A 19171-nucleotide genomic window follows, 5' to 3' on the forward strand; every position below is an offset into this window, starting at 1 on the left:
TGGTGAAATTTTTTTTTTTTTTTTGAGCTCAATTATTCGTAGGTTTCCAAACTTGTTAGCCAAACCCCGCTGACTTAAATATTTACTTGAAGTACCCCTGAGATTTAACAACATATTCGCATGATCACGGTTCTCTGATATCAGTTAATGGTCAAATTACAGACAAGTAAATGCAAAATATCTAACCTTTTTATTTAGTAAGTTTTAAAACGATCAAAGACTGTCATATATTGTGATATGGCATTTCATATGAAAATGTCTCATATTGCTATACCGAGACATCCAGACACAAAAAACAAAGACTCTACAGCTACTGTCTAATGGAAATAGTTACTTTTAAGGGTGTTCATACTTGGGTTCACTCTTTCCACCTGTTTTACTCATACTCTGTTTGCAGTGCATATGCTGTGAATATATTTTCTGTGCCTATATTCATAGATTAGAGCATTCACACGTCACACGGATGTGGCGCGGCAAATGCATTGCATGATCGGTGCGGTGTAGAAGTGAAAAGATTGTTTCTGCACAGAGTCTATTTTTGGTATAAGTTCTTTGACTGCACTCATTCACTGTGAACTGAGACACAGAGTTGATCACGTGCTGATCGCATGAGCGATGCGCACACTTCTCTTTGCGTGGTGCAAACAGACAGTCTTTTGCGGTTTGATAAGGACAAAGCCTTATCACACTTTCAATTTTTGTTTTTTTTTTGACAGCAATGGTGAAAAACACAACATTAACAACCATTTATGTTGTAATGAGAAGTTTAAATATTATTTATTAAATACAATAAATCTATGCATGGGAAACACTACGTGTAGTTACCTTATATTACCCAGTACTTTCTTAGGTAAGTACTCTGTACAAGTACTTGTAAGTGCACATACTGTAAAATAAAATGCAGCCCTATTTTTGCTGTTCTGAACGTGCTGAGTTAAGTTGATATCACATGGTTCGTTGTTGAAATGAACGTGGATGAGTTTGTTTATTTGACAAATATGAGGTAAAATACTAATTGTGTTACAACTCGTTTGTCAAGGATAACATAATAAAATTAAAGGGTTCACCCAAAAATGAAAATTCTGTGAATAACTTATTATGTCATGTTATTATGTCGTTCCAAACCCATAAGACTTTAATATTTTAATGAAATCTGAAAGATGAATCTGCTAAATTAATAAATGTAAATGTAAGATGCAGTCCACGCAACTACCACTTTGACACTTCAAAAAGTTCATAATGAGATGTTAAAACTCACTCGATTCATATGGATTAGTTGTACGATCTCTTTATGAAGCAACAAAGGCAAGTGGTAGTTGATTTCCTGACTGTCCATAGAGGGCCAGAAATCTTTGAGATTTCATTTAAAAAGTCTTCATTTGTGTTTTGAAGATGAGCGCAAGTCTTATGTGTTTTTTTTTTTTTTTTTTTTTTTTTGAAATTTGAAGTTTTCATTTTTGTGTGAACTAACCCTTTAAAAAAAACTTGTTTCTATTGTGATCCTTGATTTCAAAAACAACACTATTGCCAATGGATATATTGGCATGCTGTCGCAGCACAAATACAACTTCACAACCAACTTTTCACTTTAAAACTAAACCTTTAATATCCATAGGTAACTTATTCCACTCCTGTACTGTTCAATTCAATTCAATTCACATTTATTTGTATAGCGCTTTTCACAATACATATCGTTTCAAAGCAGCTTTACAGAGAATGCATATCAACATTACAATTTGGAGACTGCAGTTAGCTAATAATGTAATAATTTAGGCGATTAATATACAATCACTGTTAGCAATTTAATTGAAGGTAGAAGCAAAGAGCTCCTGGAAAAATTAATTACATATTAACAATAATTAGGATATATAGAAATTTGCGAATGTGCATGTTGATCCAGATGTTGCATCTTCTGAAGTCATCGCAGGAGTTGGCGCCGTCTTTTCCAAAGTTTTAGTCATCTGAGGTCTTCTTAAGAGGCTGGATCCAAACTGAAACTGATGTACTCTCTAGCAGAAAAGCAAATGGAGAATAATTAGCATAGCTGCTGTTCATAACATTAAGCAAAGATAGTCATGTGCAATTGATCTGATATGAGATGGATTATGTGAATGCTTGGCTAAAGAGATGTGTCTTTAATCTAGATTTAAACTGGGTGAGCGAGTCTGAGCCCCGAACATTATCAGGAAGGCTATTCCAGAGTTTAGGAGCCAAATGTGAAAACGCTCTCCCTCCTTTAGATGACTTAGCTATCCTAGGTACAACCAGAAGTCCAGAGTTTTGTGATCTTAAAGAGCGTGAAGGATTGTAGGGCGATAAAAGATCGGACTGTTCTGACTGTTCGGACTGTTCTGTTCACTCTTATAACTATTCAAACAACCTCTGCCCATACATGGTCTTACAATGACACCGATTAAGATCCATAAGACTTTGTCTAGTATTGTAAATTGTACTCTACTGGTAATCTTCTGTACAATTTTTAGTTTCAGGTGAGCTACTCTTCTTTCAATTAGTAACCAGCCAAGCTGTCGAAAATGGTTATCATCCACATTAGTAAAACAATGAAGTCCTACAACTAATCTAATCGATTTATCTTGTAACTTTCCCACCCACATACTAGATAAATCAGACATCCAAGAAGTTACAGGCATTCTCAAAATGGCATTGCACTAAGCCTGAAACAAGCAATTTTAAATATTCTTTTTCCAGAAAACTAGCATGTCTAGCTAGAAATTTAATCTTGGCATTTACCCTGCCTAAAACTTTCAAGGCCATGCTTGCACCAGTGAAAGGTAGGGTAGGCAATTTGTTTTATAAACACTTTTTGTTATACTGGTTAAAACTCTCTTCACATTCTAATAGCAATCAATAATAGAAGTGGTCTAAATATTAATAGATGTACATAAATCATCTGTGGAAGGCATAGGACCATAAAATGTTCGTCCAATCATTGCATTCTGTCCGATAACATACGTATTTCCATACCTCCGCGCACCCTGCTCACACAGACATCACACGTCATCAGTGCGTTCCATAAGACTATGCAGAGTTGTAGACAGACAGTCACTGAGTGCCACAAACAAACAGCAGCCGCCTTTTACAGTTCCTCCTGAATTAAAAACATTGAGCTTATGCTGCATTCATGCCATGTCGTAACCGTAATTACAAGATGGCAACCCGTGACATTCTACCCAGAGCTGTTCTTGTCCTCAGACTCTGATTTATGTGTTTCTATGTCAACACTATCAATGCCAAAATGAATCTGCAGCAGTCAGGTGGTACAAGTTGGATCTCAAGTTGTTTACTTTCATTATTATTGTAATGTGATGTGCTTTGAGACATGAGGTAATTTAACACTGTCTCTCATCTCGTGATGCTTTGCAGACTCTGCTCTGGTTGTGTGGGTTCATGTGTTTTGGAGGAGGCGTTGCTTTGAATAGCGCTCTGAAGGGAGGGTGGGATTTAATGCTTTCAAAGCTAACTTGCTATTGCTAGCCTTTCCGATGTTGCCTACCCTACCTTTAAATTGTTGCCAAAAACACAACATAAATAATAAACTGAAGTTTTATTTGATATTACACAGTCACCGACTTGACTTCCAACTCAGCAACTTTACGCAATTTGAATTTAGAACCAAAGAGTATAGATTCTGTTAGGGCTGCCCTTGACTAAAGATTTAGCACAACGTTTTGTTGTTATTGAGAGTGCACACAAATAAAAGTAGACTTTTCACAGATTCAAAAGATGTATTACTCTTATCTTTAGGACCACTTATGACAGAGTATTTTAAGTGCAAGTGATCTGTTGAATAAGACCTCCTATGAAAATCATAAATTGATCTTTTCATACATATTCATACATCTGTTTATGCACAACCTTTTCTATTATTTTTAAAGAATGGAATAGAGAATGGAGACCAGATGACCCCGGATCATGTATATTTCCTTTCTTTAGCTAATTTCTTCATCGCAACTTTCGGTGCAGCCAATCTGTAAAAACATCCCCAGCATCTCTCAATAGTTGTCAAAATGTTCAGATACTCTCACATTGTTTCCATTTCTATCTTTCCTAAAACTTCAGTTTATCTTTTTAATAGACCACACAGTTTCCCAAGGTGCCACAGTAGCGTCATGCGTTTTAACACGTGGATGGGCTTGCGCGTTTCCTTGTCATTCCGTGTTTTTTTTTTTTTTTTTCTCACACATTTTTATGTTTTCTTGTTCTCTCTCTCATTCTGTCTGTGTCCCCTTCTTTTATCCCATACTCTCCCCCCCCCCGACCCGCAGTGATTTTATCTACGGGAGTCCAAGGCCGAAGGAGAAAGAGCGAGAGGACGGGGCCCCCAGAGTTCCTAGAATTTGTGCCAAACTTCTCCATCCCTCCTCTCCTCCCTTTTTCTCTGGCCGCTGTGGTCGCTACTGTTTAGTCTGCACAGGGCCGTTCTCAGCCCGTAGATCAAAACATGGCCACATTTCCTAACTGTGAATGGGGCCCTCCATTGTTTTTGTCTGTGTGTGTGACCCTGGGTCTTTCTAACCTAAAGTATTTTTTTCTTGCTGATTTCGGTGACTGTTTTGTTTTGTGGCCCGGGCATTTAATCTTGTTTATAATAGAAATGTGCAAACTACATATTTTCAGTATGTACCTCAAGATGACTTAAGACAAAACAAGCATTAAAATAGGCTTGAACCAGGAAAACCTGGATAAATGAATTTAAATTTTAAAAGTGTGATTTCTAGATATGGAATAGTCATGATGGATAGTTGGAGTCAAAAAGGCTGACAACCATTATGCTAGGGGGTCTTCTGAAAATTTTAGAGAAAAAAAAACATTAAAAAACATTTTAAGAAAGGCAAATTTTACATTATCACCTATTAATTTTACTTCGTAAGGACTGAAATGAGTAGATTATTCATGATGTCATACAATTGGCATCCCTGGTTTTTAACAGTATGAAGTCAAAACAACTGTGCCATATAGAATTATATATATAATTGTAGAATATTTTATTTATTTATTACTGATGTTAATTTTTCCTAAATAATTTGTGTCTTCTTTGTAACAATATTTTTTTATTAAAAACACAATTCAATTTGAATCTTATGTGAAACTGAATCAAAAAGATTTCTCTCTACATTTTACTGCATACTGTATAACTTATATAGTTAACTAAATATTTTCCAGATAATGTTTTAATAATTATTTTGGTTTTAATACAATGACAATATAAAAAGACAATTATTTAATTTTGTAAACATGTCTTTATAATTTCATGCTTACTATTCCCAGTTATATGCATGAACTTCCTTTATTTTGCGAATGGGGTTCCTCGCTAGAGGGTCAGCATATATATGGAAGTTCTCAGCAACAAAACATGACCATGTGTCTAATCACTAAGGAGCTATGGGAAAAAAGTTGTTTGATGGCAGCTCGAGAATGATGTTGCGCTTTTAACAGGCCAATAAAATGAATCAGCAACTGCTAAGGCATTGACCCTACATTAAAAGAAAATTGAAATATTGTCAATATATATTGTTTTGAAAAAAAAATTCCCAGAAAAAAACAGCTAATTTGGAATGGCCCTCAATTGAGGAGGATCCTTTTTGCCTGCAGAGAATGTAGTTACAACATAAGATAACAGGGCCATGCTAACCAGCCAAACCATGACCTCTTGAATTCATATCTAATTCTCACTCTTTTTTCTCCTTCTCCCAGGTACACACTGGATGAGTTCGGAACGGCGCGGCGTTCTGCCGTGGTCCGAGGCTTTATTGACGCCCTGACCCGCGGAGGCCCGGGTGGCACCCCAAGACCCATAGAGATGCACTCTCACGATCCGATGAGGTAGAGTCCACGACAAGTGCACTCATTGCGATCATTCCATTCAAAAGCTTGCGGAAACACAATGGATGACATTTTCTATTCTACACGCTAAAAATTACTTCAAATCGGCTATAATTGAGGGTCATTTTGAGGGTCACGCCATTGTTAGCCACTAAAAGCCTCTCCATCGCTGATTAACGTCCTCACATGTGGAGCCGCCATGCTCCTTTATGTGCTGCGTATCCCGAAGCTGCAAATCCAATTCAGCATCTAAGCACATTAAACCCAACCTGATTCTTTCAGGGAAGTGCTTCCTCTTTCATAGAATTACTTAGTGTGGGTTCAGAGAAAGGTCGGGCTGTTGAGATCTATGGATCGTCACACGTGCTCCAGGCCGGCACCCCATCAAGCTTTCGAACGCCCTCCTCCCCCCTCCCGTCAGGAACCCGAGGAGAGAACATGAGGTTCTTGGCAGAACGTCGATAAAAGTGGGAAGCTGTGGTTCTCAGAACAGCACTTCCCCCTGCTGTCCGGTGTTAAAGGATATGGAGCCGATGTAATGATAGCTGACTGTGTGATGGCCTCAAATCTCAGGAAATCTATAACTCAACTAGGTGTAACTACAAATCTAGAAGAAACACTTCAAGTAATTTCCATTTCCAGTTCCTACCTGTGCAAGCTGTTTTTGTTTGCTAAGGCCATCATCACTATTGCAGTTGCTCATTGTTAGGGTTAGAGATTTGAACAAACTCCTAAAATGAGGTATTAAAGGAATAGTTCACCCAAAAATGAAAATTGTCATCATTTATTCTCCCTCATTCTAAACCTGAAAAGGGGCCAGTCACATAGAAAGTAGGGATGCACCGATACCATTTTTTAAGGACCGAGTATGAGTACCGATACTTTTTTTTTCTAGTACTCGCCGATACCAATGCATATACATTTATTAATCTCTTTTTTTTTTTTTCTTTTTTTTTTTTCTTGATGTTGCAGTTTTCCAAGCACAACACAGTGAGACTAATGAATGTAGGACAGCTTCTTTATTATTACTTTAATTTTATGTGCTTGTCACAAACTTAAACAACAAAAATTTCACAGTGTCCAATAACCTTCAAAGGGCATAATTACCAATATATGTAATTGTTGTTATATACAAAGAAATTTACAAACAAATTACAAACAATACAACAAATACTATAGAGATACAAATTAAATAAACTAGTTTTTCAGATACAGTAGGTTTATTTACCATGTATATATTTATTTAACATATTTTGTTGTTTTATTAACATTAATGACAAATATAGGCTACGGTCTCTTTAAGACCGAATCCATGGATACTGACACATATCCTGTTTTCACCCAAATGTTTACGTCCACTTAAGCCATAACCGACTGTATTTACGTGAGATACTCTACACGATGGACATTTTGACAACTATGTGTGCATTTGACCATTCAGCCACGAGGAGAACTGATCGCACACGAGCGAGAGAGAGAGCGCTTCTGGCCTGTGTCATTCAGCGCGATTCTGCCTATCCCGCCTTCACTAATCGATAACGAATTGTGATTGAGAGCATGCACTTTGCAATGTGTGTGTTGTCATCATTAATTTGAAGTATTTCCACACCCCTGAGGCTGACATTGTTTCTGCTGCTGCCGCCGGTGTCACTGTGCACGGAAAATTCACGTGAGGTATTGGTCTTTGGTATCGGGGATATTTTTACGAGTACGAGTACAAGTACATGAACTTGGTATCGGTGCATCCCTAATAGAAAGCGTTTTTGCATTCCACTGTGCTGATTTTCCATTGTTTTTATGTGAACATAAATGTGCTAGATGGATGTGTTGACTGCTGCATCTTTTGAAGACACGGCATGGCTTAAAAGAGTTAAAAGTTAAAAGAAATTCCACTGATATGTGAGCTGACATTATCGAGTATGTCACTCAATTTTCAAAAACCAAACAAAAACACTCCTTGAGAGTTTGTGCTTTCACGATGTGATGTAGCCTAGTAGAATGCACTTAGAATGACCCCAAAATTCAAGATATGGAGGCAATAAATGTCCCTGTATGAAGTTTTGTCTTATATTTCTAAACTATGTAATTAATCATTATCACTTTAACAAGAGTACTGTTTTTCCTGAATATGAGCATGTTTGCAAATGTTGATTTAATACAGCAGTTCAATAAACAAAAAGTTACTATTGTGAGTTACATTTTAGGCACAATGTTGCTGCTTAACTGCTTTACTAAAGAGCAATTGTGTTTCATCCCTGAATGAATCAGCATTTTTTTAACGAATCAGTGATTTAATGACAAAGACCGTCACTTGCTTCGTTCCTGAATGAATCAGCATTTTTGAAGGAATCGGATTAAATAACTGACTTTTTTTTGCATAAGAAAATAGTGTTTTTTGTTGAGTATCATAAATGATACATCAGGCTTTTATGACTCCTATAGTATGATACACTCTCAGCAAAAAAAAAAAAAAAAAAAAAAAGTACAAAAGCTGTCACTGGGCCGGCACCCTTTCTAAAGGTACTAATATTTAGCATTTATGTATTTAAATGGTTAGTTTTATGATCAAAGCTCTGTAGTTTTTAGTGTGGGGGCATATAATGCAATGATATCTAATGACGATTGAGAGATGTACAAATAATACAAATTTCTAAAAAATGTTGTACGGATAATGATAAATGATGTTTGTATCTCTATTTGTGCTTATACATGTCTGAACATACAATCATCCAAACAGGTATGTTGGGGACATGTTGGCCTGGCTTCACCAAGCCACAGCCTCAGAGAAGGAGCACCTGGAAGCTTTGCTCAAGCAGGTTACTGTGCCAGGTACGGTATCTACACTGTGTTTACACTGGAAGTGAGATTTGCTAGTTCAGAACTAGTTTGCTTCCAATATGAACAAATCTATCTACAATGTGACGTCACATTTGAGTAGAGGCCTGTGTCTTTATTTGTTTTCCTGTTCATCTATATACTATAGATATAATGTGTCAATTGATTGTTCTAAATTTAATTTTTTTTAAGTTATTAAAATTATTTTACTCACCAAAGTTTTCATACCATTTCTGTTGAAGATCAAATGGGATGCATTCACTCATTGTACAGATGCTGAAGTCTTGCCTCATGCTGCTCCATTGTTAAGAAAAGCTCCATCGTCAATAAAAAAAAAAAAAAAGAATTAAAACATATTATTGTAGTACGTTTTACAAGCATTTCTATTACAACTATTTCTAGTTTAAAATTTCACTTTAAAATTTCACTTTTAATTCAATGTTACTTGCCATTTCTTTATGAAGACAAAATATAACTGCACACTCTCTTAAGCACATTTGCTGAAAATGATTAATAAAATCATTTCCAGTTCCTGCGGTGTGAATAACCAAAAAGCGGATACTTCCGCCAATAGTTATAGGAACTATGAAAACGTCCCTCCGATGCGAAAGCCCTGTTGCTCAGTGCGACGAATTTTCATGCCCTCAAATTCCTGATAGCACTGATTCCTATTGGAATTTGCTAATGCGAATTCGCCACACTGATGAACAGAAATCTGTTGGTTTGAAAGTGACTTCTGTGTGAAAAAAAAATTGAAAAGAACAAGTGTAGAAACAATTTTCATTCCGAAATCGCTAGAAAAATTCATAAATAATTCGCTTAAGGGCATGCAAATTCACCGCACTGAGCAATAGAAACGGGGCTTTCGCATCGGAGGAACGTTTTCACAGTTCCTAACTTTTGGTGGAAGTATCCGCTTTTTGGCGTGTTCACATCGCAGGAACTGGAAATGATTTTAGTTAAAGGAGCGCCTTTTGGGGGGACTAAATTGACTCCTACTTCAGAGTAGGATCTAACCCAGCACAATAGGATCTACCAATGACGTACGCTGATTGAGCTAACACATGGCTTAGGAAACACCGGCACCCTCCATTTTTAAAAAGCCATGTAAACTCAGTTTACATATACTTACTCCACGAACATGGAAAACAGCGATAAGACATAAACATACAGAAAGTTAATGTTAACAGAATTTACCTGTCTCCTTTGTCTGTGGCGTTGTGTTCTTTTTTCTGCCTTGATGCAAGTTGTTGCAGGAGATTTCGTCTTTCTCCTTTTTGCTCTTTCAATCACTTAACTTAAACGTCTACATTCCATTTTCATTATCACAAAACCTACGACATACAACAAAAACACAGCTCTGATCATGGCGTCCTCCATCCTCCAGTTGTTGACATTGTAAAAGGCGCACTTCATAAATGACGTCACTGTTGACCGGCTTCCGTCACTTCAGAGTTCCTACTGGCAGTGTGAATGCAGCCAGGAAAATGTCCCTAGGGGAAAATTTTGTTCTCGGGGGACCACCCTGGTGGCTAGTTCCTATAACTACCCGGTGTGAAAGCCCCTAAAGCTACTTGGTTTGAAAGTGACTTCTGTGTAAACTGTGCTTCATATTATTGACAATGACAATTGACTTATTTTTGCCCATGAAATTTCACAGAATTTTCGATAATGTTACTTCACATTGGCCACATACATACTGTAAAGTTTCAGGAGTGACAGCCACATTTAAATACTGGGAGTGAATCCCCTAAATTACGTTTTGCGTGTGTACGGACCATGGCATGCTCTTGAAATTGCGATGATTGACAGTATGGTAACCATAGCAACGTTCTGGTGTCGTTTGTGTTTGGTATCTGCTATTTTTGACCAAATTAATATTACAGCGACTCATTATGTTCTACAATTTTAACTAAACCACCGTCGACTCGACCGAGACGTTGTGTTTTCTTTTTGTAAGCCTGCTATGCAGTGCACACACTTGAATTTTGCCATGTACACTTGTTATACATGTTTTGCGACTTGTTGTTTGCACTTGCCTCAATAAACGATCCAGTTTATGGAGTTAGTAAAGTGGGCAGATGTAGTTCGTAATATTTAGGTATTGTTTTCAATATAAAGCATTTTGATTTATCTCTGTGTATATGGGCTTGTTCTTGATTGTTGTTTTTTCTAGGAAGATTTGGCAACACAAATGAGTCAAGACGCATAACTCTTTCCTTGTGGTTTTCTTGCACCTCAAACATACAGAAGAGAGACACATCTCTGATGTGTATTCAAATACGTCATTAACCTCTAGTTGTTCAGTTCGGTTCCATACACTGCATAGAATTTTTTTAAATTTGGTTGTCACTACCTGCAATTTTCGGGAGTAAATTACTGAACTGTGTGTACAGAACGGGATTAATCACTAAAAGGTGAACTGACAACTAAATTTAACTGCAGTGTGAACATGACAACTTACAGAGTTTTACCTCGCTCTCTGAATGCAGTTGAGTTGTAGATAAATTGTTCTGCTGTGTTTGTGCAGGGGTTGAAGAAAACATGCAGGAAGTAGTTGGCCACATCACCGAAGGAGTGTGCAGGCCACTCAAGGTGAGATGAAACAATGTCATTAGAACTAATAATTAAACTTTTTAAAACAAATATCAACTCTGAGTTGTGGATTAGTGGTTAGTAGTTTAGCTCTGGTGCTCAAATGGGCAACCAAGGTTCAAGTCCTGCTTGCAACACGTCTTAATCCCATAAACACCTCATATGATTTTTTTTAATCACCTTTACTTTCCTTGGGACTGTGTAGTATCATATTTGAGTGATTCATATTTAGGCAAACCTGATCTGTGTTTTTATTTCCTCCACCAGGTGCGAATCGAGCAGGTGATCATTGCAGAGCCCGGTGCTGTTCTTCTGTATAAACTCTCCAACCTGCTCAAGTTCTACCATCACACCATCAGGTACACACACACACACACCTCTGTGAGCTTTATTGTCTTCATTTCAGACTACATTTGATGGAAGGACAAATCCTTCTTATTTTACTGAAGGGCTTGGCATACATCCAAAACTGAAATGGCATAGCCAAGTCAAGTCAAGTCACCTTTATTTATATAGCGCTTTTTACAATGTAGATTGTGTCAAAGCAGCTTTACATTGATAACTGGTACATTGTTTGGCTGCACAGCAGCTCTTAAAGAATAGTGTCAATGCAGGCAGATCAAAGCACTGTTGAATATCAAATGTCAAGTCAAGTGTCCCCAACTAAGCAAGCCAGAGGCGACAGCGGCAAGGAACCCAAACTCCATCAGGTGACATTAGGTGGCAGACAAGTGGCAAATTGGTGTTAAAATGGAGAAAAAAACCTTGGGAGAAACCAGGCTTAGTCGGGGTGCCAGTTCTCCTCTGGCCAACAGTGCTTTGTTACAATTCAGGTTGCTATCATAAGTCCAATAGGATCGCAACATTAAAAGTATTTATTTCAGTTCCATCCAATTGAGGATCGTATTCATCACGCCGGTATGGACGGTTGTTGAGGAACTGTGTCGTGGCTGTCGTGTCGATGAGGCTCTCACAGTGGATGATCTAGTTGACTCAATCTCTGCTGATACGTCAGGGCTGCGTTGTGGTCGTGTCAAGGTGCAGGTCCTTGGTCTCACCTGGATACGGCCCGGATCCGGTTGACTACGGTGAACCTCGGGATAACCAGAAAGACTAATATTAGCGTAGATGCCATTCTTCTTCTGATGTAACGAGTACATCAGGTGTTATAGGAAGTGTTCCCGGTTCCAGCTGACCTAATTTATGCAGCCTAATAATCCTTTAACGGATTTGAAAATATAAATTGGTAATGTGTTATGTGTATGCCAGGTTAAAGAGATGCGTTTTTAGTCTAGATTTAAACTGACAGAGTGTGTCTGCTTCCCGAACAATGCTAGGAAGATTGTTCCAGAGTTTAGGTGCCAAATAGGAGAAGGATCTACCACCTGCAGTTGATTTTGATATTCTAGGTATTATCAGCTGGCCTGAATTCTGAGATTGCAATAGACGTGAAGGACTATAATGAATTAGGAGCTCGCTCAGGTACTGGGGAGCTAAACCATTTAGTGCTTTGTAAGTAATTGGCAAGATTTTAAAATCTATACGATGTTTAACAGGAAGCCAATGCAGTGTTGACAGAACTGGGCTAATATGGTCATACTTCCTGGTTCTAGTAAGAACTCTAGCTGCTGCATTTTGTACGAGCTGTAGTTTATTTATCAGGCGAGCAGAACAACCACCCAGTAGAGCATTACAGTAATCTAGCCTTGAGGTCATGAACGCATGAACTAACTGTTCTGCATTTTTCATTGAGAGCATATGTCGTAGTTTAGATATATTTTTAAGATGGAAGAATGCGGTTTTACAGATGCTAGTAACATGGCCTTCAAATGAAAGATTGGTATCAAAGAGCACACCCAGGTTCCTAACTGACGACGAAGACTTAACAGAGCAGCCATCAAGTGTTAGACAATATTCTAGGTTATTACGTGAAGAAGTTTTTGGTCCAAAAATTAGAATCTCTGTTTTTTCTGAATTTAGTAGTAGGAAATTACTGGTCATCCAATTTTTTATATCAGCTATGCATTCCGTTAATTTTGTGAATTGGTAAGTTTCGTCAGGGCGCGAAGAAATATAGAGCTGAGTATCATCAGCGTAACAGTGAAAACTAATGCCATGCTTCCTAATGATATCTCCCAAGGGTAGCATGTACAGAGTGAACAGCAACGGTCCTAGTACTGAGCCTTGTGGTACTCCATATTGAACTTGTGATCGATATGACATGTCTTCGTTTACTACTACAAAGTGATAACGGTCAGATAAGTATGATTTGAACCATGACAATGCAATTCCACTAATGCCAACATAATTTTCGAGTCTATTTAAAAGAATATTGTGATCAGTAGTGTCAAATGCTGCACTAAGATCCAGTAACACTGGATTCTGTATTTTTGACAGAAAAGTGAGATTTGAGATCGGCCTGTAATTGACTAATTCTCTAGGATCAAGTTGTGGTTTTTTAATAAGAGGTTTAATAATAGCCAGCTTAAAAGTTTTTGGTACGTATCCTAATGATAAAGATGAATTGACGATATTGAGAAGAGGGTCTATGACCTCTGGAAGCATTTCTTTCAATAGCTTAGTCGGTATAGGGTCTAACATACATGTTGTTGATTTTGATGATTTAACAAGTTTAGACAATTCTTCCTCTCCTAAAGCAGTAAATGAATTGAATTTTTCCTCAGGGACACTACAATGCACTATCTGACACGATACTGTAGTAGACGGTTGCATGGTTATAATTTTTTCTCTAATATTATCAATCTTGCAAGTAAAGAAGTTCATAAAGTCATTACTGCTGTGCTCTTTGGAAACATCAGAAGTTGAAGCTTTATTTCTTGTTAATTTAGCCACAGTATCAAATAAATACCTAGGGTTGTGTTTATTTTCTTCTGAGAGTTTTGAAAAATAGGCAGATCTAACAGATTTTAAGGCCTTTCTGTACTCAATCATTCTCTCTCTCCACGAAATACGAAATACTTCTAGTTTTGATTTCTTCCAGCTGCGCTCTATTTTTCTGGCTGCTAACTTTAGGGCCCGAGTGTGCTCATTGTACCATGGCATTTGATTAATTTCCTTAATCTTTTTTAAACGCAAAGGAGCAACTGAGTCTAATGTGCTGGAAAAGACAGAGGCAATAGTTTCTGTTGCAACATCGAGGTCTTCTAAGCTGTCTGGTATGCTAAGGCGATGAAAATGATCAGGAAGATTATTTATAAAGCAATCTTTAGTGGTAGAAGTGATGGTTCTACCATATTTATGGCATGGAGGCAGTTTAGCCGCCTTGACTAAATGTAGTATACACGAGACTAGATAATGATCTGAGATGTCGTCACTCTGCTGCAGAATTTCAACAGCATCAATATCGATTCCATGTGACAATATTAGATCTAAAGTATGATTACGACAATGAGTGGGTCCTGACACATGTTGTCTAACACCAATAGAGTTTAGAATATCTGCAAATGCCAATCCTAATGCGTCTTTTTTATTATCTACATGAATATTAAAATCACCAACAACAAGGACTTTATCTGCAGCTAGTACTAACTCTGATAGAAAGTCAGCAAATTCTTTGATAAAGTCTCTATTGTGTCCTGGTGGCCTGTATACAGTAGCCAGCACAAATGTCAACTTACATAATGTTATGTAAAGTACCATAGTTTCGAAGGAATTATATTTGAAAGACTTCTGACTAATACTGTAAATATGCTTAAAAGTAAGAGATTCAAAACAAAGCTATACGGAGTTACAGACGCAAACCAATCTGAGCAGCGAGGCAGACAGGAGCAATCGAGAGAGGATGTTCGCAGCAGTGAGCAATCGAGAGAGACCTATCCCCGAAACCTATGTCCGAAACCAATGTTAGCTTCACATAGCCTTTAATATTGCAGTTTTTCTGAATGCATCTGTCTCTCTCTCAGTGGCATCATGGGTACCAGCGTTTCATCTCTATTGATGACCATCGATGAGATGCACATGCTCAGTAAGAAGATGTTCTTCAACAGTCTTAGTCTCCATGCCAGTCGCCTTATGGATAAAGTAAGTACCTATTAGTGTTTTCCTTGTCATCTAAAATGTAAACTTTTAAGAATAGTTTACAGTGGTTGAAGTAAAGCTGAAATAAAATAAAATATAAATATTAGAAGAAAAACCTAAACTTAAAAATGTAAATGAAAATTTAAGTTTAATTTGAAGTACTAAAATCACTAAAACTAAAACTGAAATAAAAATAAATTAAACCAATATAGAAATATTGACAAAAAACTAAAACTAATAAAAATTATCAAAGCACATAACAAAATTACTAAAACTTAACCTAAAACTAAAAAAAAAAAAAAAAACACTGGAAATATGAAAATAAAAGCTAATTCAGAGTATTAATAAATACTGCAATAGTATATAAATGATAATAAAATAACACTTACTGTACATATACCAAGTTCATCAAAGCTGTCTTCTGTTCTGTTGTTCCTATTTTCATATATCTGAAAAGATATGAAAATTCTGCCTTTATTTACTCACCCTCATGCTAGTAATCCAATAAATAACACTTTAACAGCCAATAAAAACACTTTTTTTAACAACTGCCTGAAAACAACCTAGAACACCCTTGCATTGTGGCGCTCTAACACAACATCCTATCCTTCTATAGTGATTGACACAAGTGTGTGTGTAAATGTGCCTTACGGTCATTCATCAGTTGGATCGCTTTTTTAACAGGCTGAAAAACAGCATTCTCGGACCAAGGATTTTAAATTATCCCCAAAATATCCTTGAACACGAACAGGCTACTTTGGAGAAAAAAAACAACACTTCATTGATAAGTGGATCAATAGCCAGAACAAGATGGCCTCCTCTCCACACTTCTGAGAGAATTATCACCTTAGCAGCACTCTAATCAAATCACCTCAGGCTTAGGACGTTACGTATCACTCCCTGACGTCACTCAGTGCCAGGAACACCAGGCCAAGCTAATAAGCGATATTAGAGGCAGCAGAGCCTTAGGTAGTGTTCGCGTAGCAGGGTGTTTATTAGTCAGCCTTCAGAGGTGTCAGTCTCACTGTCAGACATGCCTGGCTTGATTTTTAGGGTCTTGGACATGAGTTAGAATGGTAAATACTGCTATTAAAAGTCTGAATGTGCAGTCAAAAGCTCTGAATGTTTTGTCAGAGAGCCAATGACATGATGCATTTTTTTTTTGTGTCTGAACCTATGAATTTATTTAAGAAGACATTAAAAATACATAATGCAAAAATGTTACATACAGTGTTTTTAATACATCTCATGATGGACATGTTTTCAGTTTTTTCCATTAAAATTCATTTTGATATTTTTGTGGGCTTAAAGTCAAAATGTGGTATAACCATTTTCTCTTGGTTGATATTCTGTCATCATTTACTCACCCTCATGTCATTCCAAAACCGTCATTTATCTTCAGAACAATTTGGACTAAACCGCTCAATTCAAATGTATTAGTTTTACGATCTCTTTATGAACTTTTTGAATCGTCAAAGTGATAGTTGCGTAGCTGTCAATGGGGGGACAGAAAACACTCGGATTTCATCAAAAAGATCTTCATTTGTGTTCCGAAGCTAAACGAAAGTCTTACGGGTTTGGAACGACATGAGGGTGAGTAATTAATTTCAGAATTTTCAATTTTGGGTGAACTAACCCTTTAAATTAAAACTTGTGTTGAAATGGGTATAAAACACACACAACCTAGAATATATTACTTGTTTTTAAACAAGACCCTTAAAAGACTTTTTTTTTTTTTTTTTTCTCAGGTAGAGCTTCCACCTCCTGATTTGGGTCCCACCACCTCCCTCACTCAGACTCTGTCTCTCCTCAGAGAGGTTTTGGCCTCCCATGATTCATCAGTTCTGCCTCTTGATGCCCGTCAGGCTGACTTTGCACAGGTGACTTTTTATTTGATGTTTTGTGGAGGAATTCAGTGCGTTTCCACCTCTTAGTGACTGGAATGTGGTTGTCCGTGAGAAATACTCACAGGTTTTGTGTTTTGTGTTTGTGTTTTGTTTTGTTTTGTCAACTTGTATTTATGTACTATACAACATTAAGTGGTTTTGTAGAAGTGATACATTTTTGTATTATTGTTTAATTCTAGAAATGAATCGGTTGTCTTATATTTGTGTTTATGTTTATCCATGTGCATTTCAGTAATATTATACACTATTTTCCATATAGGCATGGAGGGCTGTACTTATGTTTAGTGTTGGGGGTAACGCATTACAAGTAACGCGAGTTACTTAATCAGATTACTTTACGTTATCAGATTACTTTTTTCACAAATATACCTTATGTATTTAATCTCACTTTATTAACCAATGTCTTTGCTGCTGACCTTCGATAATCCATTTGAACCATACTAATAAACAAAAACAACTTTTGTGTTTGGTTTGTTTGAGCTGCGCCCGCTACAGTCGTGAATTTGAATTTCCTTCAGCCTGAGGCTTATTCATTTCACTTTTGTTTGGCCCATTTACATTTGCCAAAAATATTTGTTATTATAAAACAAATAAGCAAGCCCAACCCAGGTGAGAAAAAGTAATGCAAAAGTAACATGATGCATTATTTTCCATAGAAAGTAACTAAATAATGCAATTAGTTACTTTTTTTAGGGATTAACACAATATTGTAACGCATTACTTTTAAATTACCCCAACACTGCTTATGTTTATGTCAAACAGAGGTCATGACTTTTTTTTTTTTTTTTTTTTTTTTAACCCCATCATCCTTCTCGCTGGTTCTCAGGTGTTGTCCTGCATCCTTGACCCATTGCTGCAGCTCTGCACGGTATCAGCCAGTAACCTGGGCACAGCAGATATGGCCACCTACATGGTGAACTCCCTCTACATGATGAAGACCACACTGGCACTCTTTGAGTTTACAGACAAACGCTTGGAAATGCTGGAATTTCAGGTGTGTTACACATGGACTTATTGCAAAATTAGAAATTATAAGATAATTTAGACAATTTAAAATTATAAATGGGTCAAACAGAGTTTAATTTTTTGTAATTATTTTTATTGGTGACTTACTCTAGATTGAGGCTCACTTGGACACTCTAATCAACGAGCAGGCGACGTTCGTGCTGACCAGAGCTGCACTGAGTCACATCTACAGCTGTGTCCAGCAGCACACGGCAGAGCAGGTGAGAACTAATGTGAAAGATTTGGGTAAGGAACAGCTCTTCTTGGATCACAGCTTGAACTGGCTGCTATGATACAGTGTATGACACATGCAAAAATCCCAAAAACTCTCCCCCTCTCTGTTCTGCTCAGTCGCCTGCTCTGCAACTGCAGAAGATTCCCAGCGTTACGGGAATTATATAAATTATACACAGCTTCACACCCTGAAATAAAGCTTTTAAAGAAATTATCTCCACAGAGCAGCTCATTGACAATTATTATCAGTTATATTAGTGCTGCTTTTATGCTGTTATTGCAGCCTGAACATTTTGAGTGTTTCTTACTTCTTATCAAGTGTATAGGAGCAAATGAGTGTATAAAAAGGAAAATTTCAGTTCTAAAATCTGATCGAATATTCAAAGCCGATAAACCTGATAAACAGCATGCAAATGAATGTGCTTGGAAATATAAACAAGTTGGTTAAACAAAATTACTTGGTGAAACAACTGATTATTTTATTATTTTTCATTTTTATATTTTTAGTGTCATTCATGTAGTACACATGATTATTATTAATATAAATCTATCATTATTACTTAAAAATTGTAATATTTTTTTTTAAACATTCGTGTCTTATTATGTTACTCCTGCTGCTGTTTTATAAAATCAAGAAGCTATGAGAGGCTATGTCGTACAGTGATTTTTTTTTTTTTCTTAACCCCGGTTAAGGGGGTTGTAGATGCGAACGA

General features: G+C 37.0%; 1 protein-coding gene and 1 long non-coding RNA gene across 2 annotated transcripts in view; one reads left to right on the forward strand and one right to left on the reverse strand.

The window, feature by feature from the left end:
• Window positions 1–19171, forward strand: part of cog6 (component of oligomeric golgi complex 6) — a 67705-nt gene that overhangs the window by 26487 nt on the left and 22047 nt on the right. Inside the window, exons 9-16 of the mRNA XM_051863905.1 lie at window positions 5716–5844; window positions 8582–8673; window positions 11210–11274; window positions 11542–11633; window positions 15198–15315; window positions 17061–17192; window positions 18046–18213; window positions 18338–18445. Of these exons, the coding sequence (XP_051719865.1) occupies window positions 5716–5844; window positions 8582–8673; window positions 11210–11274; window positions 11542–11633; window positions 15198–15315; window positions 17061–17192; window positions 18046–18213; window positions 18338–18445 (904 nt within the window). The remainder of the gene's footprint in view (window positions 1–5715; window positions 5845–8581; window positions 8674–11209; window positions 11275–11541; window positions 11634–15197; window positions 15316–17060; window positions 17193–18045; window positions 18214–18337; window positions 18446–19171) is intronic.
• LOC127496204 (uncharacterized) lies at window positions 1112–5218 on the reverse strand. Its single transcript, XR_007925264.1, has 2 exons — window positions 2986–5218; window positions 1112–2009 (listed from the first exon to the last, which is right to left on the reverse strand). It is a non-coding gene; the product is annotated as an uncharacterized LOC127496204 (long non-coding RNA).

The sequence above is a fragment of the Ctenopharyngodon idella genome, chromosome 15 (assembly GCF_019924925.1).
Source record: "Ctenopharyngodon idella isolate HZGC_01 chromosome 15, HZGC01, whole genome shotgun sequence".
Lineage (NCBI taxonomy): Eukaryota > Metazoa > Chordata > Actinopteri > Cypriniformes > Xenocyprididae > Ctenopharyngodon > Ctenopharyngodon idella.